The sequence below is a fragment of the Garra rufa genome, chromosome 16, assembly GCF_049309525.1.
Source record: "Garra rufa chromosome 16, GarRuf1.0, whole genome shotgun sequence".
NCBI classification, from domain to species: Eukaryota; Metazoa; Chordata; class Actinopteri; order Cypriniformes; family Cyprinidae; genus Garra; species Garra rufa.
Genome location: NC_133376.1, coordinates 37,421,901 through 37,449,628, shown reverse-complemented (window position 1 = coordinate 37,449,628; position 27,728 = coordinate 37,421,901). Strand labels below are relative to the sequence as shown.

The 27,728-nt window shown below is 34.5% G+C and overlaps 2 protein-coding genes across 3 annotated transcripts in view; both read left to right on the top strand.

The window, feature by feature from the left end:
* Nucleotides 1-646: 646 nt before the first annotated feature.
* On the top strand, nt 647-14,602 carry stard15 (StAR-related lipid transfer (START) domain containing 15). The gene is made up of 6 exons (XM_073820937.1): nt 647-995; nt 4,323-4,470; nt 6,011-6,114; nt 7,946-8,063; nt 11,894-11,946; nt 13,886-14,602. The coding sequence occupies exons 1-6, from the start codon at nt 849-851 to the stop codon at nt 14,102-14,104; spliced, it is 789 nt and encodes a 262-aa protein (XP_073677038.1). The 5' UTR covers nt 647-848; the 3' UTR covers nt 14,105-14,602.
* Nucleotides 14,603-18,811: 4,209 nt separating this feature from the next.
* Nucleotides 18,812-27,728, top strand: part of arap3 (ArfGAP with RhoGAP domain, ankyrin repeat and PH domain 3) — a 64,270-nt gene continuing 55,353 nt past the window's right edge. For both annotated transcript variants that reach the window (XM_073820709.1, XM_073820708.1), the window contains exon 1: nt 18,812-18,937. The gene's annotated coding sequence lies outside the window, so the exon portion shown is untranslated. The remainder of the gene's footprint in view (nt 18,938-27,728) is intronic.

Below are 27,728 nucleotides of genomic sequence, written 5' to 3'. Positions count from 1 at the left end.
TTGAAAACTGGCAACTACTCAAGTGAAGATAAACCACCCAGTAAAACTTCCCACCACATTTTATTATTATTCTGACCTTCGGAGTTTATAATTCCCAAATCTGAATTCCAAATTTTTTATTAACATTCCCTCAACGTCCAAACAACACAACATTAATTTTATGTCAAATAGTCAGGTTTACTTTTACAGTTCATCTGACATTTAATAGCCTATATTTCGTATTAAGAAAAATATTTTTTGGTTTCTATTCCCCTGGATGTTCTGACAAAGCATTTTATTGTCTTTGGACGAAATAAGCATTCCAAAGCAAAAAAAAAAAAAAAAAAAAATAGTGCTTCTAGACCTCAACAAAGCAGACTTTTACTTTTCCTCTGCACAATATGATAGTAAGGAGGAGTGAGGCTGAGGGAAGCTGATAGAGTAGGAAACAGTAGACGCTGGATTCAGGCTACACACCTGCACAGGTTAAACAAAACAGTCACGGAAAAGAAATCCTTTGAATTGACAAACATGACACCTGATCCGCGGATCATCAGTCAGTCTGACTAAATGAGCCCTTGTAGACTGCTCCACCTGAAAAACGACATGGCAGTAACGTGATGCCTTACTTATATAATGCCTCTCTCCAGTATGAGACTGATACAGGACTGAAGAGGATGCTCAAATACACCTGCTCCAACAATACACAGATAGCAGAGGTGCAACAGTTCGACTAAACGGCAAAACCGCTTTTTAGACCCGTCAGAAATCATCGATAAGTGGAGCAGACAACACAAACGAGCGGATCATTGATGAGAGGAGCTTTTAGCCCTGAAGACCTGACTTGATTCACGGCACCGGGAGGCAAGATGCCAGTCCAGATACCGGACGACACCGATTTCTTATCTTTCCGCGAGCAATGTGAAAGTCAGGATGGCTGGGTTTCCCGTTATAATAAAGGAGGAGTGACCGTTTGGTGTCGAGATGAGGAGTGCAAGACTGTGCAGAAACTCAAGGCAAGTGCGCTGCAATGCGGATTAATAGACGCGCACACTCGCTAACTTGTTTCTTTCAGTCCTCACTACATTAGGCTTATTCTATTATATTTTTGATATTACAGATCATGTGTCTTTGTATAGTAATTGTCTATTCTGTGTCATTTTTCTTTGTTAATTTACTTGAGAACGCGGCATAATATGGCAAGCCGTTTTAACATGTAGGCCTTTAGAACGAAATATATATTTTAGCGGTACTTTTACTTTTTTAATGACTAGTAATCCAATAGTGACTAGTAGCCTATCGATTCATTTAGTCACTAGTAATAGGTCTAATTATTTATTTACTACCAGTACCTACTTGGTTACTAGTCACAAACTGCATGTTTGGCATTAAATTCAAGGCGATCTGTATTGCAGATATTACTTTTTAAACTAGTTTTCCAATTGTTGCTGGTACTAGTAGGCCTATCACTTGTAGATATTTAGATATGCAGTACTTGTTATTTAGGTAATTCATTATGTAAAAGAAATTTAAAAAAGGGTGAAATGACTAGTATTAATTTGAAAACTTTGAATTTAAAGATCATGGTAAGTTCTGAGAGTGACTTTTGTAGATTCTGAAGAAATATAGTTCAGAAGAACAGTATTTATCTAAAACAGAAATCTTTTGTTACATTTATCATCACTTTTGATCAATTTAAAGCATCCTTGCTAAATAAAAGTTTTTTTCCCACTGACTTTTGAATGTTATAGTGTACAATGTAAAAAGCTTTTTATTTCAGATAAATGCTAATCTTTGGATCTTTCTATTATTCGAAGAATCGTACAAAAAAAAAAACTACTGGAGTAATGGTGCTGAAAATTCAGCTTTGATTACAGGAATAAATTACATTTTAAAACATATTCAAATAGAAAACAGTTATTTTAAATAGTACAAATATTTCAGAATTTTAAATTCTTTGAATCAAATAAATGCAACCTTAGGTGAGCAAAAGAGACTTCTTAAAAAACATTTTGACTGATAGCGTAATTTTAAGAAATTATCTCTAAAGACTGATGACAGAAATGTATGTTCATTGTTCAAGCCTAAGAAAACTGAGATTCTGAAGAAGTGTAATATTTTGGTTAAAAATATACACATCTTCATTCTGTTCAAAAGTTTTCACCCCCCGGTTTTTAATGCATCGTGTTTCCTTCTAAAGCATCAGTGAGCGTTTGAACCTTCTGTAATAGTTGCATATGAGTCCCTCAGTTGTCCTCAGTCTGAAAAGATGGATCTCAAAATCATACAGTCTTTTTGGAAAGGGTTCAAATAAACAAAAATGCTGAAAAAACAAAGAATCTATGGGACCTGAAGGACTTTTCTGAAGAACAGTGGCCAGTTTAACAAGGGACTCACAAACAACTATCACAAAAAAATACAAAATAACATGCATTTTGTATGATCCCTCTTAGTTTGGTAAAATAATAAACATTTTGTAGATTTTGCAAGGTCTATGTAAACTAAAAATGTCTGATTTTAATTTACAACCTATCTTGGGTTCATTTTAAGCGTGCCATAAAGTCATTTTTAAGCAACAGTTCAGTTATAGCTACCCAGAAGGATGAATTAAACATTTAACTGAACCGCTATGTCTTAACAACCCAATTCACCTGGCACTGGGTTGTTTTTAACCCATTTGTAACTGTGAGAACAGTCTGTTAGCTAAGAAATTCACATTGGTACGCAATGAATAGTTACTTGTTTAACTGAAATAGAGCAGCAACAGTGACCAGCTAAACCAGTTGCTATGCTACAAAACACCTAAGCTGGATTTTCCATCATGGTTTTTCATATTGCCAATACTGAGATCATGTTCTGTTGGCCTGTGCATTTTAGGAAGAAATTCACTGTGCACATTACCTTTTTGTGTCTAACAATCATTGTATGTTGATTTATAGTTTTGTTTTACAGCTCATGCACCTGCATTATTATTATTAACAGTAAAGACATGTATAATGTTATTTTAAATAGTAAAAATATTTCACAATATTACTGCTTCCGCTGTACTTAAGATCAAATAAATGCAGGCTTTGTGAGCAGAAGAGACTTCTTTTAAAAACAATAAAAATCTTGACTGGTAGTGTACAAGATTCAGCATGTGAACCAAAGGCTTAAATATGTTTGCAGTGCAAAAACAGTAGCACAGTATATCTTCTAAGCTCCTGAACAGTAGCTTTCCTCACAGATTCCAGACCCTTTTGGAGAAAATCTTAAAGAAACAAACAGAGATATGGTTATGGGCCATTTGCCCAGGGGAAACTCAGCGTACAGTGGAGCAGGCCAGGCCTGACGGCTTCATGATCCACAGTCTCTGAGATGAAAGAGCGGTCTCTGAGGGACAGACTGCACCCATGAGATGTGCTGAAAAATTAAGAGCGGAAAAGCGTGGTAACAGCAGGCTCAGATGAGGAAACCTGAGCCCCTCCTGCTGGCTCACCAAAGTTTGGCTTTTTCACTGTGTTTCTTTTTTTGTTTGTGTGTGTGTGTGTGTGTAGAAGCACTTCTGACCTCTCTGACAATGGCTAGATGCGAGAACCTATGCATGAGGGCCGTTTCAGCAAAGGTGTGGGGAAACTATTTAGACCTGTAACGGCTGCAAAACTGAAAGGAGATGACAGACCTTCGTCAATAATTCACGCCGCTCTCCGGGCCACCGATGCGTTCGTTTCATGAATAATTGAGCGTCGTAGTCTTTGACGACATTCCATTCATAGAGACTAAATAAAACTTGTTCCAAGGAACCCAATGGAAATGAGCGGCGGCCGATCAAGCTGGGGTTGTAGGGGGGTGGGAATAAATTATTAAATGACGCCAGGGTAGAGTTGATTGGGTTACACGGTTTCTTGCGTCGTAGGGCCATACAATATCTGATCACATTGCATTTGATGTATTCATGCTTACCTGACCCTCCTCGCAACCCGGGATAAGGTAGCTACCGTATACCTGGAGAAAGAAAAAAAACGGTTGAAATACAAATGCTAAAGCTCCACTTTATCTCTGTATCCTTTTATACTCAGTGTTTGCTGTGTCAACTTTTACTCTTTGTGACCTGACATGGCTGAGTCACAGAGAAAGCAGGGCTTTTAAAGATAAGGCAATCTGTCTATAAATGCTAGCAGGCCTTTGTCAGCACAGTGAAAAGATTTCATTTTTCATCTGCCTGGTAACAGAGCGCATTCAAAATCTGTCAGCACTTTATCAGTACCAGAGGGAAAACTACAGGAGATTTTTCATGGCTCAACATACTTTGTATTCAACTGAAATGGAAAACTTCTTAAGATTTGTCTGTTTTTTTCTCTTAGATGAGAATCGTGTGCAAGGACGTGACAGCAGAGACTCTTTACGACGTCTTGCACGACACGAGCTACAGGAAGAAATGGGACACCAACATGATCGACACTTTTGATATTGGACGACTGACAGTTAATGCAGATGTAGGATATTATTCCTGTGAGTCACTCCTTTGTTTCTGTCTCATCTGAGCTGTTATTTCCACTGTGTTTCTGGAGAAGAACACAAACACATCTTTTTTTGTTGTTGTATTAAGCCCAGTTAAATTTGCATGGATATCAGCAATCGTTTATAAATTTCTTGCAAAGTAGCACAAAAGAGTGATGAGAGTACAAATTAGTAACCTGAAAATGGTAAGATTTATACCATTTTAACATTATTTAACATCGCTGAAACAACAAATATACATTAATTCACACAAACAAAACCATTTTTGTAGGATAAATGTGACCCTGGACCACAAAACCACTATTTAACAATCTGGAACCTGAGGATGCAAAAAAATCAAAATAATGAGAAAATCTAAGGGTACAAAAAAATTTTAAGTCGCCTTTAAGTTGTTCAAATGAAGTTTTTTTTTTTTAATAGAACATGATCTTTACTTAATATCTTAGTGATTTTTGGCATAAAAAAATCATTAACAAAACAAAACCGTTTTAATAGGTTAAATGTGACCCTGGACCACAAAACCGGTCATAAGCTGAATAAATACGATTTTCATTGATGTGTGGTTTGTTAGAATAGGACAATATGTGGCTGAGGTACAACTATTTGAAAATTTGGAATCTGAGGGTGCAAAAAAAATCTAAATATTGAGAAAATCGCCTTTAAAGTTGTTCAAATGAAGTTCTTAGCAATGCACTAATCAAACATTAAGTTTTGATATATTTACTGTAGGAAATTTACAAAATATCTTCATGGAACATGATCTTTACTTAATATCTTAATCTTTAATATCTTAGATTTTTGGCATAAAAAAATGATTAAGAAAACAAAACAATTTTAATAGGTTAAATGTGACCCTGGACCACAAAACCGGTCATAAGCTGAAATAATAAGCTTTCCATTGATAGGACAATATTTGGCCGAGATACAACTATTTGAAAATCTGGAATCTGAGGGTGCAAAAAAATCGAAATATTGAGAAAATTGCCTTTAAAGTTGTCCAAATGAAGTTCTTAGCCATGCATATTACTATTCAAAAATTAAGTTTTAGTTATATTTACGGTAGGAAATTTGCAAAATATCTTCATGGAACATGATCTTTACCTAACATCTTAATGATTTTTTGCATCAGATAAACATTTTGACCCATACATTGCTGCGTAAGACTGGTCTTGTGGTCCAGGGTCACAAATCAGGTAGAAATAGGTCTTAAAGGTAATAATTGTTGGTTATAACATTTTTACAGGGTATTAAACTACATGCAATGCAGTTCTAATCAACATACAAAACCATTTTTGAAGCATTTTTAATTATAACGAGTAAGAAAACAAACAGAAAATCCGGTTTTAAGCTATTTTGTTATACATTTAAACATAATCTGAAATGGCTAATAAACTGTAAAAAATTTTTGCATTTATTTGCACTGTTGAATGTTTTAGAGTTAAAAATACAATTATTGGATAATGTCCAAATTTACCTTCTTGCTGTTTCATACTCTACCAGGCCTCTAAAACACGTCCTTGTTTGTTTACAGGGAAATGTCCGAGTCCGTTGAAGAACAGAGACTTTGTCACCATGCGGTCATGGCTTCCTCTTGGCAATGACTATCTGATCATCAACTACTCTGTCAAACACCCGGTATGTCTGTGTTTGGTCTGGATTGTTAGGTCTGTAGAAGCTCTGATTTTATGAGACATTTTGGCAGAGGTGACAATATGGTCCAGCAGCACAGTATGTCAGTTGGTATGTAGGTCAGCCTTCCAGGTCTGGAGGTGCTTGAAACAGAAGAGGCCCGATCAGTGGCAAAAGTCTGACGGAGGTATCAAGTGCGGCGTCGGGTGATCAAATCCCCTTGTTGTAATGAATAATTACATGTCTAGCGTCAACAGGCTTATGTCTTTCATTGTTTTCTCCATGGAAAATCTGACACAAGATGTTGATGTCTTGAAATAAATCTGAAATAAATCAGCTAATTATATGCACTACCAGTCAAAAGATTTTTAATGTTTTTTAAAGAAGTCTCTTCTGCTCACCAAGCCTGCATTTATTTTGCAACATGTGAAATATTTTTACTATTTAAAATAACTGTTTTCTATTTGAATGTATTTTAAAATGTAATTTATTCCTGACTTCAAAGCTGAATTTTTAGCATCATTACTCCAGTCACATGATCCTTCAGAAATCATTCTAATATTCTGATTTGCTCCTCAAAAACTTTTATTATTATTATTGTATTGAAAACAGCTGAGTAGACTTTTTTCAGGGTTCTTTGATGAATAGAAAGTTCAGAAGAACATCATTTATTTAAAATAGAAATCTTTTTATCATCACTTTTGATCAATTTCAAGCATCCCTGGTAAATAAAAGTATTCATTTCTATCATTTATTTCCCACCAAAAATAAAAAAATGACAATGAGCTTTTGAATGGTATAGTGTATAATGTTACAAAAGCTTTTTATTTAAGATAAATGCTGATCTTTGGATCTTTCTATTCATTAAAGAACCTTGTATTTTAATATTCATAATAATATTAATAAATGTTTCTTGAACAGCAAATAAGGATATTAGAATGATTTCTGAAGGGTCATGTGACACTGAAGTAATGATGCAAAAAATTCAGCTTTGATCACAGAAATAAATTACATTTTAAAATATATTCAAATACGAAGCAGTTTTTTTAAATAGTACAAATATTTCCAAATTTTACTATTTTTGCTGTACTTTGGATCAAATAAATGCAGGCTTGCTAAGCAGAAGAGACTTCTTTAAAAACATTAAAAATCTTTTTGACTGGTAGTCTATCTGTTTGTCCAAACTTTCAGTATTAATATTACTGTAATATAGTAGCAGTTTTGCATTGTTGTACATTCCAGCTGATTTTTTATAGGCTGGACTACACTACATGACTTATTTTAAAACAGATTTTAAAACACTACACTTGTCAACTTTGCAAATATTTACACTGCAAAAATGAACATCATACAATAATAAACTCTCAATCACTAACAGACTTTTAAGTTGTTCCGAACGCAACCAACTCATGCGCCTCGTTGCAAGGAAACGGATGACAAATAAAAACAAAACCTTGCCAAAAATCATGCCGTGTTTTCCAGCCTAAGCAGAAGCCGTAATACAATACACAGCTCAGAATATAAGTTTACATATTTTTTGTTCCAAACCTGTATGAGTTTCTTTCTTCTGCTGAAAACAGATATTTTAAACCATAAAAGTTTGTTTGTTTCAAAAATATCTGTTTTCAGCAGAAGAAAGAAACTCACACAGGTTTGGAACAATTCGAGGATGAGTAAACGATGACAGAGTCTTAATTTTTGGGTGAACTATCCCTTCAATATCTCGGCTGTTTAGGTCAAACAATGGTCAGGCTGTTTGTATATCTTATCCGTACTTGCGACTTTAAACACTGACTCGTTCCAGTGAAACTAAACTCTCACTGTTGCTATTTTTCAGGAATACCCACCAAAGAAGGATTATGTCAGAGCTGTGTCATTACTCACTGGGTACTTGATCCAATCCAGTGGAGCAAACTGCTGTACTCTTTATTACTTGACGCAAGTGGATCCACGAGGTGAACTTCTTTCATTTCCATGATCACTATCATTTAGATTTCCTTTAAATAGTAGTATGCTGGGGTGACAGCATCAAAAGTACACCATGAACACATGTTTACATGACACTTAAGCTGTTTAGAGGCTTACTAGTTGGTGTATATATAAAAACGCCACTCCAAAGAGTGCTGCAGTTTCATCATGCTTTCTTAAAGGGATAGTTCACCCAGAATGAAAATGAGATGTTTATCTGCTTACCCCCAGGGCATCCAAGATGTAGGTGACTTTGTTTCTTCAGTAGAACACAAACGAAGATTTTTAACTCAAACCGTTGCAGTCTGTCAGTCATATAATTGCAGTCAATGGTAGTGCTATTAAATGCAATTAATCGAAATTCAGTTTTCAAACAATCATGAAAATGCAGTAATCGAGATGAAACGATTATTGCGCCCCATTCCGCCCCCTTTCCAGTGGTGCGCTTTCGCTCCTCCATAAAAGCCTAATTTCACATGCAAATCAGCAAAATCATGTGACTTTCATAAAATGGGACGTGATTTATTAATGTTTTTTTTGATGTAAGCAACAACGAAAATTTGAGCTGTTCTGTTTATGCGCTCAGACACAGAGCAGAACACGGACATGTAAAGTTATCTTTTAGAGCAAGGTGCGCGCCTAAATGGTCAAAAACAGGCAAAAATATTTCAAAATGAGGCGCTTGGTGATTATTCATGTAAACCCTTGTCAGTTATGTCTTAAATGATCAACAGTTGAGAATGAAAATACGTGTGTAACAGTATATTGGATCCGTGTGGCTCTTAAAGCACCAACAAATAATATCCTTCTGTCGTCTCTGTGCTTAAAGGGGTCATCGGATGCCCATTTTCCACAAGTTCATATGATTCTTTAGGGTCTTAATGAAAAGTCTATAACATACTTTGATTAAAAATTCTCCATAGTAGTGTAAAAAAACACCCTTTTACCTTGTCAAAATCTGCTCTGCAAAAAATCAACTCATTTTATTGCATGGTCCTTTAAATGCAAATAAGCTCTGCTCGCCCCGCCCCTCTCTGCTGTGGGATTACGAGCTGTAATGTTTACTTTAGCCGCAATTAGCCACGTTTAGCGGTGAAACTTGCCAACAAGCACATTATTAAGGAAGGCCATTTGCGAAGATGCATAAAAAACTCTTATACTCACTTCTGTTGTGGGTGAAGCTGCATCAGGAACGTTTCACACGAACATAGACGCATATGTAGATCGGGATCGGTGCTTTCCTTTTAAAAACGAAAGTAACGTTAATCCTCTGCATCTTCAGCCACTCAGATGTCGGGAGTAAATGACTGCTGCTAGGTTCATTATAACATCCAACAACAGAACACCTCAATCACTCAATCTGAGACATTCGGACTGTTTCAGCTCGGAGAGGGCAGGTCTAAGGTAAGACGCTCATGTCAATCAACCATCGTGGGCGTGGCCTCTGTCGTGTTTCGTCACACCGACAAGAAGCTGAGTATGATCTGATTTTAAAAAGGGGATATTACTTTTAAAGATAAAAAAAAATACCACTGGGTGTATTTTTATCATTGTAGGGTGGTTGTGTACATAAACTGCCAACACACATTAATGTTCAAACAACATGTAAAAGTTAGTTTTGCATGGCCCCTTTAATATTAATGAAACGTAAAAATACAAAGAGAAAAATCACTCACTGCTCTTGAATAAATGACTTTTTTGTAGTTTTAATAAGAAACAAAGCATGTTTAATTCTTACAGTGAAGACACTGTTTTATTTTTTACGTTCAAAATAATACATTCAGTTTCTGTAGTAGGCTGTTAGACTACTTTAGACTTGCATAAAAGTATTCAGTATTTTTTTTTTTCATTTGTTTCTTTTTTCGGTTGTATTGCGATCTTTAAATTAATGACTAATATAAAGTTTGGAGTGTTGAATAATCATGATTATGACCAAAATCTAGCAGCCCTAGTCTAGGGTGACCATATTCTGAGAATCCAAAAAGAGGACACCCTCCCCAGGATGCACATACTGCCCTCCAAAGGCAAAGTGCAGTAACTACGCATTTGTTCAAAATTGAGGCTTAAAATGGACTTTATGAAAACTGTTTTGTCTTGTGGCAAAGTCTCCTGATCAATTTTGTCCCAAAGAAACGAGAGTGTTTCCGAGAAACAAGAGTGTCAACATGTTTGACTAGCTGGCCTAAAAACTTTAAAGGCATTTTTCTCTGTTTCAGTGTTGGTGTAGTTACTGCACTTTGCCTTTGGAGGGCAGCATAGGTGCAGATGGTGCACATTGCTTCCCATTTATCACTACCACGAATGAACATCGGGTATTTTTTTGCAATTCGTCTGTGAAACTACATTTGCGTTTCGGCATGATAGTGACACACAGCTCTTGCAACGCAGCTCCTTGTTTGTTTTGTTTTGACAACTGGGTCTTTCACGTCATCAGACAGGTACCTCAGAATAATGCCGGTGGGCAGTGGCTGCATTTAAAGTGTTGAATTAATGACGGTCAGTGAAATGAGGTAAAAAACCCGGACATTTTATGATATTTTACAAAATAGCCAAAAAGGAGGACATGTCCGGGTAAAAGAGGACGTATGGTCACCCTACCCTAGTCAATGGGCACCAAATATTTGAGAGTAAAAAAAACATACACAGTCAAAACCAAATTAAACCCTGCGGCTGGTGACGATACATTGAGGTGTTAAGACACAAAACAATCGGTGTGTGCAAGAAACTGAATGATATTTATATCATTATTTACCTCTGATCCACCACAATGTGCAACTGTATTGAGCAATGTAGTCGGTGAAAAATCTACACTCCCGGATGAGTTTGCACAAGGAAACGTAATCTTTTAGTTTGTAATCGGTTGCCAGAATCAGCATAAGCACAAGTAGTTACCATTTTGTGCCACTATGCACTGTGTAAACAATGCGTGACGTATATGCATGCATGTACTATGCAAAAGGCGTGTTGACCCGGCATGCGTCGGCTGTTGTGAACGCTCTCAGGATAGTTGAACGCTGCGGTGGATCAGAGGTAAATAATGATATAAATACTGTTCAGTTTTTTGCACAGACTGATCGTTTTGCGTCTTAACACCTCAATGTATCATCACGAGCCACGGGGTTTAATTTGGTTTTGTCTGTGTATTTTTTTTACTGTCAAAAATGTGGTGCCGATTGACTGCTATTATATGACTGACAGACTGCAACGGTTTGAGTTAAAAATCTTTGTTTGTGTTCTACTGAAGAAACAAAGTCACTTACATCTTGAATGTCCTGGTGGTAAGCAGATAAACATCAAATTTTTATTCAACAAACATCAAACATTTAATTTTTGGCTGAACTATCCCTTTAAAAATACACGCGTGTGTTTAGACAGAGCATGTATTTCATGGTGTAATTTTATGTGATGTCTTGAAGGCCTAGCCATCTCCATTTTTCTTTGTGCTCAGAGTGGGGAGCCAGGAAGCCTTTGAAACTCCTGCTTTACACATATTTTATGAATTTGCTGATGTCATCTTTTCCGTGCTGCTCGCAGCGATGGCTTTGATTATTAATGTCTTCCGTTGCTGTGATGCAGCAGCTGTTTGTGACCTGTGGGATAGACACTTCGATTCAGTTTATTGCCTTTGTACAGCAGGCTCCAGGGGCAGAAATTACAGTGCAAACATTGTCCATGAAAGGCTTTTATGACAACCAGATTTAAAGAAAAACAGCCAAAATTGTTACTGTTTTCCTCGAACTGCAGCTTTGTTATAATACTGGTGATGTTTGTTCTGTGAGCATATTTTTACAGCAGTATGTGTATTGTTTCTTTTCAGGGTCTTTACCCAAGTGGGTAGTGAATAGGGCCTCACAGTTAGTGGCACCAAAAGTAAGTCATTTTACTTGATAAATACATACGCAACCATATACACTACCAGTCAAAAGTTTTTAAACAGTAAGATTTTTTTATGTTTTTTTAAGGAAGTCTCTTCTGCTCACCAAGCCTGCGTTTATTTGATCCAAAGTACAGCAAAAACAGTAATATTTAAAAATATTTGTACTATTTTAAATTACTGCTTTCTATTTGAATATATTTTAAAACGTAATTTATTCCTGTGATTTCAAAGCTGAACTTTTAGAATCATTACTCCAGTCACATGATCCTTCAGAAATCATTCTAATATTCTGATTTGCTGCTCAAAAAACATCTATTATTATTATTATGTTGAAAACAGCTGAGTAGATTTTTTTCCAGTTTCTTTGATGAATAGAAAGTTCAGAAGAACAGCATCATCTGTATCATCACTTTTGATCAATATAAAGCACCCTTGCTTATTATATATATATATGGTATAGTGTATTATGTTACAAAAGTTTTTTTATTTCTGATAAATGCTGATCTTTGGATCTTTTTATTCATCAAAGAATCTGGAAGAAATGCACTCAGCTGTTTTAAATAAATAAATATTGATAAAAATAACAACAACAATAATAAATGTTTCTTGAACAGCAAATCAACATATTAGAATGATTTCTGAATGATCATGTGACACTAAAGACTGGAGTAATGATGCTGAAAATTTAACTTTGATCACAGAAATAAATTATATTCAAATCCAAAACAGTTATTTTAAAAAGTAAAAATATTTCACAATATTACTGTTTTTGCTGTATCAAATAAATGCAGGCTTGGTGACCAGAAGAGACTTCTTTAAAAAAAAAAAACAATACAAATCTTACTGTTCAAAAACTTTTGACTGGTAGTGTATGTCAACAATATATGTTTTATTTATATATGAAACTTTATTAACAACAAATTTACAAATATATATATATATATATATATATATATATATATATATATATATATATATATATATATATAGCTGTATATATTATATATGTGTATATATATATATATATATATATATATATATAGCTGTATATATTATATATATACACACACATATATATATATATATATATATATATATATATATAAGCTATATATATTTTTTTCTTTCAAAATATGTCTGTCTTGTATATTAACTTAAATAATATGAAATAAATTGATAGGTTTTAGGATAGATATGCATTTACATGACATATATGTACAATACATATTCATATAGTTTATGTTAATATATGTTTCACATATGTTTTTACTTAATATGACAATACATTTCATATATGTGACCCTGGACCACAAAACCAGTCATAATGATCATTTTTTAAAGCTTTCCATTGATGTTTGGTTAGTTAAGATAGGACAATAGTAGGCTAAAATACAGCTATTTGAAAATCTAAGGGTGGAAAAAAATCTAAATATTAAGAAAATCACCTTTAAAGTTGTCCAAATGAAGTTCTTAGCAATGCATATTACTAAATCAAAAATTAAGTTTTGAAATATTCACGGTAGGACATTTACAAAATATCTTAACGGAACATGATCATTACTTAATATCCTAATGGTTTTTGGTATAAAAGAAAAATCGATCATTTTGACCTACAATGTATGTTTGGCTATTGCATACCCGTGTGTATGTTACATTTGCATATGGGTTAAAAATAACTCTTTTACGCTCAAAAACTGTAGTTTTTTAAATAATATATCTTTTTTAAATGTAATTTATTCCTCTGATAACCCAAGTTAAAAAAAAAACTCAACAGCCAAGCTCATGTTGTCACAAATTTCAGTTTACCTCTGCTGCCATCTGGTGGTTAGAAATGTGCGAATCATCCACAGTGTTCTATTATGGACTTCATGTTTTACAATAAAAACATGTATAAAATGCACGGTCCAGATCTTTCTACCTTTCTCTCCACAGGCCATGAAAAAGATTTACAAAGCCTGTCTAAAGTACCCGGAGTGGAAGCGGAAACACGATCCCAATCTGAAGCCGTGGAGATACCCGGAGCAGAACATGCTACCCTGCATCAACATAGCTGACCTGACAGTGCAGAGAGCAGATTCACTGGAAAACATCGACGAGAGCTGCGTGAGTGAGGAGAAAGCCCAGCACCACAGTGATGATGATGAGACCTAAGATCACTTACATCCACTCTCCTGTGTTCTGTGTGGATGTGAAAGCGACTGTGGATTACCCCTTACATTCATATACATTCCCTTCTTTGGGTTGAACAAAATTTACATATTGTTTTGCAGAGATTTAACAACCTCCGTACACTGAGGAGAAGAGTCTGGTTGTATTAGACGTGTTTAACTGATACGTTTTGTAGTCTATGATCAAATCATTCAGTGCAAAACGTCTTAAACGGTGTCAGTAAATACTTTGGAAGTGTAATAACTTTATTACTCAGCGTTATTGTATTATTGTGACCCATGTAACTTTATTAAATTACTTAAAACACCCCGTGTTGTGAGGTTGCAGATTGAAAGGACTTCCACCCTTTTTCCTTTTAAGTGACAAAGATCTGTGTATTTTACTGCCTTGGAAAGACCTCAGGGGCTGTGTAGTACATTTGCATCTGTCTGTGTGCTTTTGACTCAAGAATGTCTTAAGAATAAAAGGTTTGGTCTTGTATTTCTAAAACTAGCTTTTTTGAGGTTTTTTTTTTTTGTATATCCCTTACAAAACAAAAATATATGGGAATATACTGGTCAAATAAAATGCAATATATTAAATAATACAAGCCATATATAGGAAACTAGTGCTTATGTTCAATATACAGCAGCGTACATCTGCAAAATGTTAATTATTTTACCGAAATAAAAGGGATTAAAGAAAATGCATGTTATTTTTTATTCACTACTGACCTGAGTGAGATATTTCACATAAAGTTACATATGGTCCACAAGAGAAAATAATAATTGTTTTTATCAAAATGACCCTGTTCAAAAGTTTACATACGCTTGATTCTTAATACTGTGTTGTTACCTGAATGATTCACAGCTTTTTTTTGTTTAGTGATGAGTCCCTTGTTTGTCCTGAACAGTTAAACTGCCTGCTGTTCTTCAGAAAAAAAATCCTTCAGGTCCCACAAATTCTTTGTTTTTTTGAGCCTTTTTGTGTATTTGAACCCCTAACCAACAATGACTGTATGATTTTGAGATTCATCTTTACACACTGAGGACAACTGATGGACTCATATGCAACTATTACAGAAGGTTCAAACACTCACTGAGGCTTCAGAAGGAAACACAATGCATTAAGAACTGGGGGTGAAAACTTTTGGAATTTGAAGATCAGGGTAAATTTAACTTATTTTGTCTTCTGGGAAACATGTAAGTATCTTCTGTAGCTTCTGAAATGCAGTACTAAATGGAAAAAATATATATATTTAGGCAAAATAAGAAAAATGTACACATCTTCATTCTGTTCAAAAGTTTTAACCCCCGGCTCTTAAGGCATTGTATTTCCTTCTGAAGCTTGAGTTAATGTTTGAACCTTCTGTAATAGTTGCATATGAGTGCCTCAGTTGTCCTCAGTGTGAAAAGATGGGTCTCAAAGAATTTGTGCCAGCTGAAGGATTTTTTTTTATTAATAAAACAAAATCACAGCTGTGGATCATTCAGATAACAACACAGTATTAAGAATCAAGTGTATGTAAACTTTTGAACAGGGTCATTTTTATAAATTCAACTATTATTTTCTCTTGTGGACTATATGTAATTGTCTTTTGGGAAATATAAAAAATAACTACTACGTCTACTACTTCACTACAGTTACCACAACTATTAATATGTCATGCTAGATGTCGTAAGTTGCACTCAGCATTCGCATCCAACAAGTTATATAAGGCTGAGGGAAATTCTGTGTAGTATTTTGATCTATGATGCCCATTTAGAAATTAACTTTCAGCTTTAAGAATTTGTTGTTTGAGTAGAAATGCTTTCCTCTTTCTGTTGGCAGCGAGGAAAGTTTATTCACAACGGTATCCTTTTTCTTCATCCATAAATGTACAGCTGGGGACCACTCCTCAAAACCTCTATTGTCTCAGACACTTCCTGCTTCCCATTTGAAACAGTTCCTGCCTACATCAATCAGATCGGGCTGTAGGGGAGAAAAGGAAACTCCATAAGTGAACCCTCTGGCTTTCTCTCACAACAAAGTGCTATTGCTTTTGGAGCACAGATCAAGCCTTTCTTCACATCATCTTCATTTTGAAACTAAAATGAAGACTTACAAATACCCCCTGTGAACTAAGCACAATACTCATGACGTCACTTAATATGACGGTATAAGATTTTCACTGTAGGATTTGCAGAATGCTGGAAATATCTGACATTTATAGCTATGAAGTATGAAGTGCATTTGGTTAGCAAGAAGATATCAAAGTCAGTAAAAAGCATGCTTGGGTTGATATTAGAGATATAGCCTATGTGATGTGTGTCAGTTAAAAGCCTTAATCTAATCAAATTATGCAAAAAGTGTTAAAATGGTATTTAAATATGTGTATTTAAGATACAGGCTACAAAACTTAAAAGACAAATGTGACCCTGGACCACAAAAACAGTCACAAGGGACCATTTTTTAAAATTGAGATTTATAACCTGAAATCTGGATAAATAAGCTTTCTATTGATGTATGGTTTGTTGGGATAGGACAATATTTGGCTAAGAGTGAAAAAAAGATATATATATTAAGAAAATTGCCTTGAAGTTCTTAGCTATGCATATTACTAATCAAATATTACGTTTTAATAAATTTACCATAGGAAATTTACAAAGTATCTTCATGGAACATGATCTTTACTGAATATCCTAATAATTTTTGGCATAAAAGAGAAATTAATCATTTTGACACATAAAATGTATTTTTGGCTATTGCTAACATAGGCTACCCGTGCTACTTAAGACTGGTTTTGTGGTCCAGGTTCACAAATGGCATCCATTTTATTCTAAAATACAAAAACAATAGACTTTGTAGTGAAAATATTCATGACCCTGCTGAAAAAAAAACAGCATATGCTGGTTAGGTATGTTTTGGTGCTGGGATACTGGTTTTAGCTGGTTTATGCTGGTCCTTTGCTGGTTTATGCTGGCCTTTTGCTGGTTTATGCTGATCCTTGACCAGCAAAGGACCAGCATAAACAAGCTAAGGACCAGCATTAAGCAGCAAAGGACCAGCATTAACCAGCAAAGGACCAGCATAAACCAGCAAAGGACCAGCATTAACCAGCTAAGGACCAGCATTAACCAGCAAAGGACCAGCATTAACCAGCTAAGGACCAGCATTAACCAGCAAAGGACCAGCATTAACCAGCTAAGGACCAGCATTAACCAGCAAAGGACCAGCATTAACCAGCTAAGGACCAGCATTAACCAGCAAAGGACCAGCATTAACCAGCTAAGGACCAGCATTAACCAGCAAAGGACCAGCATTAACCAGCAAAGGACCAGCTAAGGACCAGCATTAAGCAGCAAAAGACCAGCATAAACCAGCAAAAGACCAGCATAAACCAGCAAAAGACCAGCATAAACCAGCAAAGGACCAGCATAAACCAGCAAAGGACCAGTATAAACCAGCAAAGGACCAGCATTAACCAGCAAAGGACCAGCATTAACCAGCTAAGGACCAGCTTTAACCAGCAAATGACCAGCATTAACCAGCAAAGGACCAGCATAAACCAGCAAAGGACCATCATTAACCAGCAAAGGACCAGCATTAACCAGCAAAGGACCAGCATTAACCAGCTAAGGACCAGCTTTAACCAGCAAATGACCAGCATTAACCAGCAAAGGACCAGCATGAATCAGCTAAGGACCAGCTTTAACCAGCAAATGACCAGCATAAACCAGCAAAGGACCAGCATTAACCAGCAAAGGACCAGCATGAATCAGCTAAGGACCAGCTTTAACCAGCAAATGACCAGCATTAACCAGCAAAGGACCAGCATTAACCAGCAAAGGACCAGCATTAACCAGCTAAGGACCAGCTTTAACCAGCAAATGACCAGCATTAACCAGCAAAGGACCAGCATGAATCAGCTAAGGACCAGCTTTAACCAGCAAATGACCAGCATTAACCAACAAAGGACCAGCATTAACCAGCTAAGGACCAGCTTTAACCAGCAAATGACCAGCATTAACCAGCAAAGGACCAGCATAAACCAGCTAAGGACCACCATTAACCAGCAAAGGACCAGCATTAACCAGCAAAGGACCAGCATTAACCAGATAAGGACCAGCATTAACCAGCATCCCAGCACCAAAACATACCTAACCAGCATATGTTATAACATATAACTTAGGCTACATAATTAAATACACAAAGAGTTTGTAAAACGAAACTTCATTTACCAGAAAGGCCACAAAATCAGATAATGTTGAGTGTTTTAAACACATGTATCGATTAGGCCACACCATTGCTAATTAGCTTAAGGACTACAATTGTTGCCTGATTGATCAAGAAGGTAAACTTACATCCTTGTGGTAGTTGTAGTCCTTATCTAGCAACTTGTTAATGACTGTCTGTAGTTTATATTTCAGAACAACACATTAAAGCTACTTAATTCTTGGCCTTACTATAATTTAACCGTCATTTTAAAAACCCATTCTGAGGGAAACCTTAAAATGCTACTGTTTTTCGGGTTTTAGCACCACAGCTGTAAAGTTTTTACTGTTTATGTGTAATTGCATTATTTAATGGTTAACTCTTACTTGTAGATTAATTGTGTGTGTTTTAAAACCGTTGACTAAACGGAGATCGGTTAAACTCGGCACACGTCGCTGGCCCTTTAAGAGGTCAGTTAGTGCTCTGCAGCGCTGTGCACTGAAACCTCCGGCATAACAAACACAACTACGAGCAGCTCAACACTCAAAACTTTCTCCAGCACATCTCACATTACCGGAGTTTAAAACGCTCCCCATCAACCCTGCGCGATATAACGGGAATATGTAACGCGAATCATTTACGGTAAGATGTGATTTTTACATTCAAACTGACATTTGATAACGTCTATCAGATCACGTAGCGGGCAGTTTGATTCAAATGCGAAGGCTGTCCCGTGTGTGAAGTTGTTAGCTGTTCTAACTTATTATTATGTCTTGCTTTTCTTAATTTAAAATGATCCTAGATCTTGTGAAAAGGGTAAAAGTGCTGTCAGGTAACGTTAAAGCTACTTTCTTAGTGAAGGTCGTGAGTTTATCTATTACCCAGCAGAGTGTTGACTGCTCAGATGGAATTCCATTGATTCTCATGTCAGTGCATTAAATCCTGTAACATGTAAGATTGGCTTTGTATGGTGTTACTCACTGAGGAATCCAATATTCACAGGCTTTACATCCGCTGAATGTCACAGTTTAGTTTTAAAGTGATTTAGAAACACCCAGGGCTAATTTGCCAGTTTCTTACAGACACAACAACTGTGGGAGTCACCGGGGAATTTGCAAGAATAACATGCCATTTTGAAGCCCTTTGGAGAAAACATTTTCATTTTGTAACTGCAATTATCCCACACTTTTTTAGGGCCAAATCATTACTTTTAAAGTCTGTACCTTCTTACACCCCTGTATATGCCGTATGTCTGAGCAGATTCTTAAATGCAGATTAAGTTCTCACGACATGGACGAGTGTATTAATTGTGATAAATCTCTTGTTGCATAATCTGACCTGTATTTCCCTCGCTGGTCTTCATGACACTTGGAGGATGGGGCGTATTTTCAGATTTGGCAGAGGTTTGACCTTTGGAATGACCCATATAAGAATTCTGGATGTGATTTTTTTTAATTTTAGGTTTGCAGTCTAATCCAGTGTTTTTATTTTGTATGATTATTTTTGAAATATAGCGGATATATAAGCTATTCAGTCTGATTCTGCAACTCTGCTTGTGTCCTAATGGGCCATTCTACAGAACTGGTGCAAACTGCTTTCCCACAACCAGAAAAAAATAAAATTAAAAAAGCATTTAGGTATTCATATTAAATTAAATGTTTATGAAGATCCATCTATTATCTGTTCTTTTCTAATATCAATAAGCTTAATATATATAAAATCATAATTTATTGGGTACTTTCAATTGGGAGTTGGGAGGTGGCTGTCTCGAAAACTAACCCCTAAATTTTAACTTTTGAAAATGATATTGAAATTTTTTTTGTTTTTAAAAAGTATCTTTTTGATTCTTTTAAAAAGTGAAGTTCAAAAAATGTGTATTTTTAAAAAATATTTTCTTTGTAAATTATGAAATGTGTCCTGCATTTTCTTGTCACTACCGAAACAGTGTTTTAGTTCATTGGCCAAGACAAATTGGCCGATTTTTACACCCATACAATTATGATCAGGAAATATTTGTGTCACTCCCTCTTATAGCTACAAGGTGTGAGTTAATAGGCCCCATCATTTTGAGGTAAATGTGTTCAAATGTTTGAAAAATCTGTGTGTAACTTTAAGGAACGTCACTACCGAACACTTTTTTTTTCGCAATTAAGCACACTTTTTTGGGAGTTGTTCCATAACATTTCATTTTTATATGTGTACAGCTGTTCAGAACTGTGCTAGCTAACCATGTTCTGGAACACACAATCCTCATATTTAGGGGAAATAAACATATTGTATATTATATAACATTTGTATATTAGTATGTTTTAGTACTGTTATGCAAATTAAAATCAAAATTCTGTAATCTTCTAAATGTGCAGTCACTACTGAAACATTGGAAGTTTTGTCAAAAATATAGTATACTGAATTATCAACAAAGATGTTAAGATCATTTTTTGGTTCAATGTAGATTCAAACTAATGAATCCTTAACTTTGAAATTGGTATGATCAACTTTTTGCCTTTTACAAAGGAAAATTAGATTCAAAATACAACAAATCTCATAAGTTACACTTGAAATATTGTTATAAATTGATTTACCTCAGAGAAAAATGTTAATAAAATAGCAAACTAAATATATTTACAATGTAGATGTAAGCAAAATCTTAATAGGTCAATATAACCCTTTTAATTAAGTTATTATTACTGTGTTTCGGTAGTGACAAATTTGGGAAGAGGACAAATATTCCAAAACTTTCTGAAAATACAATATGAGAATTAACTGCACAATTACTAGAAATGTGTACATTAGATATTAATAAATTTGCATACATACAAATAAAAAAAAAAAAAAATGAAAAGAATTTCAAGATGTTTCCAACTCTTATGGTCTTCAAAACTGCATTTATTTGATAAAAAAACAATAAAACACTAATATTATAAAGTATTATTACAGTTTAAAATAAAGTTTTCAAATTTTATATATTTTAAAATATATGATTCCTGTCATGCAAAGCTGAATTTTTTAGTATCATTACATGATCCTTCAGAAATCATTATAATATGCTGATTTTAATATATTTTATTATCATCAAGAGTAAAAAAAAAAAATTAAAAAGCATTTAGGTAATAATATTTTAAATGTTTACGAAGATCCTGTTATCTGTTTAAACCCTAAATAATATTGAAAATATCAGTAAGCTTAACATATTTTATATATATATATATATATATATATATATATATATATATATATATATATATATATGAAACCTAACCCCTAAATTTAAACTTTTGAAAATGCTATTAAAATAATTTTAGTATTTTATTCTGTTGTTGTTTTTAAAAGTATTAAAATAACTATTTTCTTATTTTATATATTTTAAAATATAAATATTCTTGTGATACAAAGCTGAATTTTTAGCATTGTTACTCTTCAGTGTGACATGATCCTTCAGAAATCATTATAATATGCTGATTTTAATATATTTTATTTTATATGCAATATATTTTTGTGGAAACAGTCAATATAAATTTCATAATTCTTTGAAGAATGTATATAATATAATATAATATACAGGTAAAGCACGCAAAACAAAAATATATTGCCAATGTCAAATATACTGCAATGCAGGAAAAAACAATAATGCAACAAATTAATTAAATAAAAATAGATAATATTACGTAAAAAAAGAGAGTATTGGTTGAAATTGATGTTTTTACGTATTTTTATGTGTGCAATGTGCATGCAGTGGCTGCCTTAATATTTGTGCTTTAGTTTGAATTTTCTCTGTTATTAGTTTTTGTTTGGAATTAAGTAACAAGATAGTGCTACAAATCTTAAATCTGAGATCTCAATATGTGTTTGAGCAAGGGTCCAGCATTTTAATACACAAGTGTGTTCTGTCATCTCAGCTACGCGGCCTCCACCAGTTGTGAACAATGACGTATTGTGTCACACAATAGTGCTTCACTGTTATTTATACACCCCCCCCAGCACACTGCATCCCAAAAGCCTCCTTGATTCCTGCGTTTCACAAATTGCTTTTGACTCTACAGCTTCCACTAATTGTTCCTTCTGGAAGCCAAGGGATGTTTGAGTAGGATATGAGAGGGAAAGATGTTTGGAGATGTGTTTCTCCTTTGGCTCCCTCACAGCCCACAGAGCAGTGCAATCAACAGGTCATGAGGCGTGCTTTTCCATTAATAAAAATAACAACAACAACAACAACAACAAATCATGCAAAAGAATAACAGCAAACAAGCTTGTTTGTAAAGTGCATTCTCACTGTCATCCCACGAGACTGAATTACATTAGCCAAGGCTTTATTTGATTTATGTGTTATCCCGTGCCGGTGCCATTTATTGAATGGTGTGCTAATGTCTTAATTTCCTCTTGCACACTCCCTAGATAACCTCCAAAGAGTATGAAACATCATTTGAAATGCAAATGGTAATTTTCCTGCTGATAAAGATTGCTGTTCTGATCATTTTGTGTTTTCCTTCCCATTAAGTTCTGGGGAGCTAGTTCATTCTCTTCCATTATGGTTTGAGATAGTGTTGTTTTTCACAAAAATTTCCTATGAATCAACTGGGTGGAATTGAAGCATAGCTTATTTGGTTGTTCCCAAAAAGGGCGCAAAGTTGTCATTAGTGCTTATGACTTATGGACTGTGCAAAATAAATAAATACAAAAACTGCATGCATAAACAACATATGTAATTGGAAAGTTGACACATGTTTTGCTCGAATTACTTGATATTCGGGAGACCTGCCAAAAAATGTAGGTTGCGGAAATACCAGATTTAGAGAGCTTAACGGGTTAGTTCACCAAAAAGTGAATCTTCTGTCATCAGTTTTCTTTGTGTCATTCCAATTTCAGGCCTTCGTTCAAACACAAGAGAATTCTGTCCATCCATTGAAAGTCAATGCAAACCAAAACTTTGATATACAGTTTAAAACTTCATAAAAGTAATTGCTAATCGAATGGTTTAAGTTTTCAGAAGATGATTTTTATATGATGAACAACGAGATGTATTGCAAGCATGGTTGATTTTCTGTGGTTTTACAGTATTTGCATTGATCAATGTTTATACACTACCAGTCAGAAGTTTTTGAACAGTTTAAGTCTCTTTTGCTCATTTGATCCAAAGTACAGCAAAAGCAGTAAAAATGTGAAATAATTTTACTATTTAAAATGACTGCTTTCTAGTTGACTATATTTTAAAACATCATTTATTCCCTTGATCAAAGCTAAATTGTCAGCATCATTACTTCAGTCACCAGTGTCACATGATCCTTTAGAAATTATTATTATGTTTATCAACATTTAAAACAGCTGAGTACATTTTTTTTTGTCAGGATTTGAGGAATAGAAAGATCCAAAGATTAGTATTAAAATGAAATAGCTTTCTATTCATCAAAGAAACCTGAAAAAATCTACTTCTGCTGTTTTTAAAATAATAATAATAATAATAATAATAATAATAAATGTTTTTTGAGCAGCAAATTAGAATATTAAAATGATTTAAAGGATCATATGACTGGAGTAATGATGCTCAAAACTTAGCTTTGAAATCACAGAAATAACTTACATTTTAAAATATATTCAAATAGAAAACAGTTTATTTAAATGGTAAAATTATTTCAAAATTGTACTGTTTTTGCTGTATTTGGATCAAATAAATGCAGACTTGGTGAGCAGAAGTGATCTTACTGTTCAAAAACTTTTGACCGATAGTGTATATTAATAAAAAAATATTAATTTATTTTTCATAAAGCAACACAGAAAACGTTAAACCACTTAATTAATATTGAATTACTTTTACAGTGTCTTTTTATATTTTTTGAAGCATGAATATTTTGGTTGCCTGGAATTTTATTTGTGTTCCAAAGATGAACAAAAGCCTTCTTTATTCAAAATGACATGAGGGTGAATAAATAATCATAGAATTTACTTTTTTATTTTTAAGCCTCTTTAAAAATTAAGTATCATGGGAAAGGCATGTGTCCATTGTGTGTCCCATTTTAACAGCTTTTAAATGTTTAAATTCAAACAAATCTGTTGCATACAAAGGAAACTGTAAGTGACGTGTGGTTTAGTAATATGGATATATATGTGATTGCTTACATAAGTGTGAGCTCATATTAACGCAAGTCTTGTTTACTCACTTCATTGCAAGAAACATGCATCATCACTGGCTTCATTTGGTAATACAGTTCTGGAAAACGGTACAGGAAATGTGTATGACACAGCCAGTTGTCTAGTTACAATGAGTGGCTCTTTTATTGCGTAAACTCTGTGTGATTGCTGATGTCCCTTTTACCCATGAAAGACCTATTCTGTTAGTTGCTTCTACTTGTCTATCTCATAATTATGGATGCACCCAATGATCAGCAACCGAAATTATTTGGCTGAAAATAGCAAAATATACCAAACATGACGTGACGTGATCAAATAGAGGTGTGCACTAATGCAGCAAACATGCCGGCAGTGTGGAAGCATTTAAAACTGTCTGAGAAAGACGCAAAAATCATTACGAGCACCGACAGCACGAGACTGTTTAGTATCGCATTGCATGTCTTCCATGAGAAGAGAACGGGGTGGTTGTTGCTGGTTACTGTATGATGACTGAAATCACGAAATGGCCTCAAACCATTAGTAAATAAACTACTGAATGTTATGTTGTCTAATACACGCACTAATGGTATTTATTTATTCTGACAGCGTTGCACAAGCTCCCTAGCCACGGTTCAAAGTCCAAAGCGCGAGGAAAATCTGTGTGATGAGAATCATTCATAAATCTGCTGCTGTCAGCAAAAAGTAGTACTGAGGTCTTCTTGCGGGTTTCCGCCAAAATAAAAGTCAACTTTCATAAATGTTAGTGTTGTAATTTTACTGTTGTTCTGTAAAATAAAATAAAAAAGTAACACAAAAATAATGATAACAATCATTACAACAGCTCTATTAATATATTTATTATAACATTTTCCTTTGCTCAGCAAGGCTGCATTTATTTGCATTAAAAACACATGCCGGATTCAAGAAGGAGGTCTTAAAAATGGCCAAAGAATATTGTTTTACTAACTTATTAATTTTAAGTTAAATTGTGCTTTGTTGGCAGGCTATAATGTCTACTAGAATGTTAAAAATGTTCTGTGTTAAATATTTTTAAATTGTTGCTTTGTAATTTATTTTTTTTTCTTTGAAAAGCAAGACAAAACTGTAAAAAAAAACAAAACAAAAAAAAAACTAGTATTGGCTGTTTAATTTATGCAATTGTGAAAAAAAGGCAAAATTCATGGGGGAAAAAACACAAAAAAATGTGTTCGGTAATTGGCCCAGAATTTTCATTTTGGTGCATCCCTGATAAAAATAGTTCAAGTTTCAGTTTTTTTTTTTTTTTTAAATCAGAAGCGGTTCTCGAGGTCAGCATGTCAAGGACACAATCTGTGCTTTCTAGGTTTTATGTGTGCCACCTCATTCAAACCAGTTTCATTTTATGCAACATTATCAATGGTTTCAGATGGCTTGCGATGATCTCCAGTTCATCTGTGTATCACGCGCTGTATCTCTTTTCCTCTAGCGCGGGAGAGAGGAGGAGGGCTTTGTTTGAGGGACAGCTGTATCCTGTGTATTCAGTAGTTCGGAGAAAACCCAGATCGGCCATCAAGATAAATATAGTTGGGGCGGGGCGGACAGAGCAGAGCAGGGCGCAGTTTTCCCAGCAAAATACATGTTGATTGTTGTTTGAGATGGTAGCCATCTTGCTTTGAGATGTGGAAGACAATTTGAAGTTGGTGATTCTGCAGGTTCCAGCCACCAGCTTTACCTTGTCTAGACCTTCATCTATGGGAACAGACCTGCCTGAGACTGTCTCCTCAATCATCAAGGCTCTTATCTTAAAGTGTCCCTTCCCCCGGTGGGATCCCGAGGGCACACAGTGGAGGGAATGCGCTCATTAGACAAATGCTGCCCCGTTTATAATGCATCATTCCTTTAGGTCCATGACGGCTTTTTCTTCTAAAGCTGTAGGGTGTTTGGGATGGTTGCGTACTGATCCAAGTCAAAAAATGATGTTGTCATCTCTTTTTATCATGCATTAGGCAAAAATTGTGTTTGCTCTGTACTTGTAATTCAGAAAGAAATGTCCTTTTCTCAATATGTCGCATGGTTTGAGGTATTGTGATGGTTGAATATTTAGGCTTCTTGTTTTGTGCAAATCCTTAACCCTAAATATAGGCTAGAGTATTAATAGTCATACAAATAAACAGATGGATGCTGACTGTGCTGTCTGACGCTGAGTAGCAAATCAGTTACAAATACAACTGCGAGTTTATATCTAGCAATTCAGACCTTTTTTTTCTCAGAATTTGTAATTATAAAGTCAGAATTGCAAGGTATAAACTCACAATTGCTAGTTATAAAGTCATAATTCTGACCTTTTCTGAGTTTATATCTCGCAATTCAGACTTTTTTTCTTACAATTGCGAGTTTATATCTTGCAATTTAGACTTTTTTTTATCACAATTGTGAGTTAATGTCTTGAAATTCAGACTTTTTTCTCACAATTGAGTTTCTCACAATTCTGACTTTTCTTCACAATTGTGAGTTTATATCTTGAAATTCAGACTTTTTTTTTCTCAGAACTGTGAATTTAAATTTCATAATTCAGACTTTTTTCTCAGAATTTGTAATTATAAAGTCAGAATTGCAAGATATAAACTCACAATTGCTAGTTATAAAGTCAAAACTGTGGGATTTAAAGTCATAATTCTGACCTTTTCTGACTTTATCTCGCAATTCAGTCTTTTTTCTCTCACAATTACGAGTTTATATCTTGCAATTTTGACCTTTTTTCTCACAATTGAGTTTATCTCACAATTCTGACTTTTCTCTTTACAATTGTGAGTTTATATCTTGAAATTCATACTTTTTTTCTCAGAATTGTGAATTTAAATTTCACAATTCAGACTTTATTCTCAGAATTTGTAATTATAAAGTCAGAATTGCAAGATATAAACTCACAATTGCTAGTTATAAAGTCAAAACTGTGGGATTTAAAGTCATAATTCTGACCTTTTCTGAGTTTATATCTTGCAATTCAGACTTTTTTCTCACAATTGAGTTTATCTCACAATTCTGACTTTTCTTTATTGTGAGTTTATATCTTGAAATTCAGACTTTTTTCTCACAATTGAGTTTATCTCACAATTCTGACTTTTCTTTATTGTGAGTTTATATCTTGCAATTCAGACTTTTTTCTCACAATTGAGTTTATCTCACAATTCTGACTTTTCTTTATTGTGAGTTTATATCTTGAAATTCAGACTTTTTTTCTCAGAACTGTGAATTTAAATTTCACAGTTCAGACTTTTTTCTCAGAATTTGTAATTATAAAGTCAGAATTGCAAGATATAAACTCACAATTGCTAGTTATAGTCAAAACTGT

Bases quoted from the DNA above. Each gene is read 5' to 3' on its own strand.
- stard15 (XM_073820937.1), top strand. From the start codon at position 849: ATGCCAGTCCAGATACCGGACGACACCGATTTCTTATCTTTCCGCGAG. The intron at 996-4,322 runs GCAAGTGCGCTG...TTTTTCTCTTAG, and splicing joins AGACTGTGCAGAAACTCAAG to ATGAGAATCGTGTGCAAGGA. The intron at 11,947-13,885 runs GTAAGTCATTTT...TTCTCTCCACAG, and splicing joins CACAGTTAGTGGCACCAAAA to GCCATGAAAAAGATTTACAA.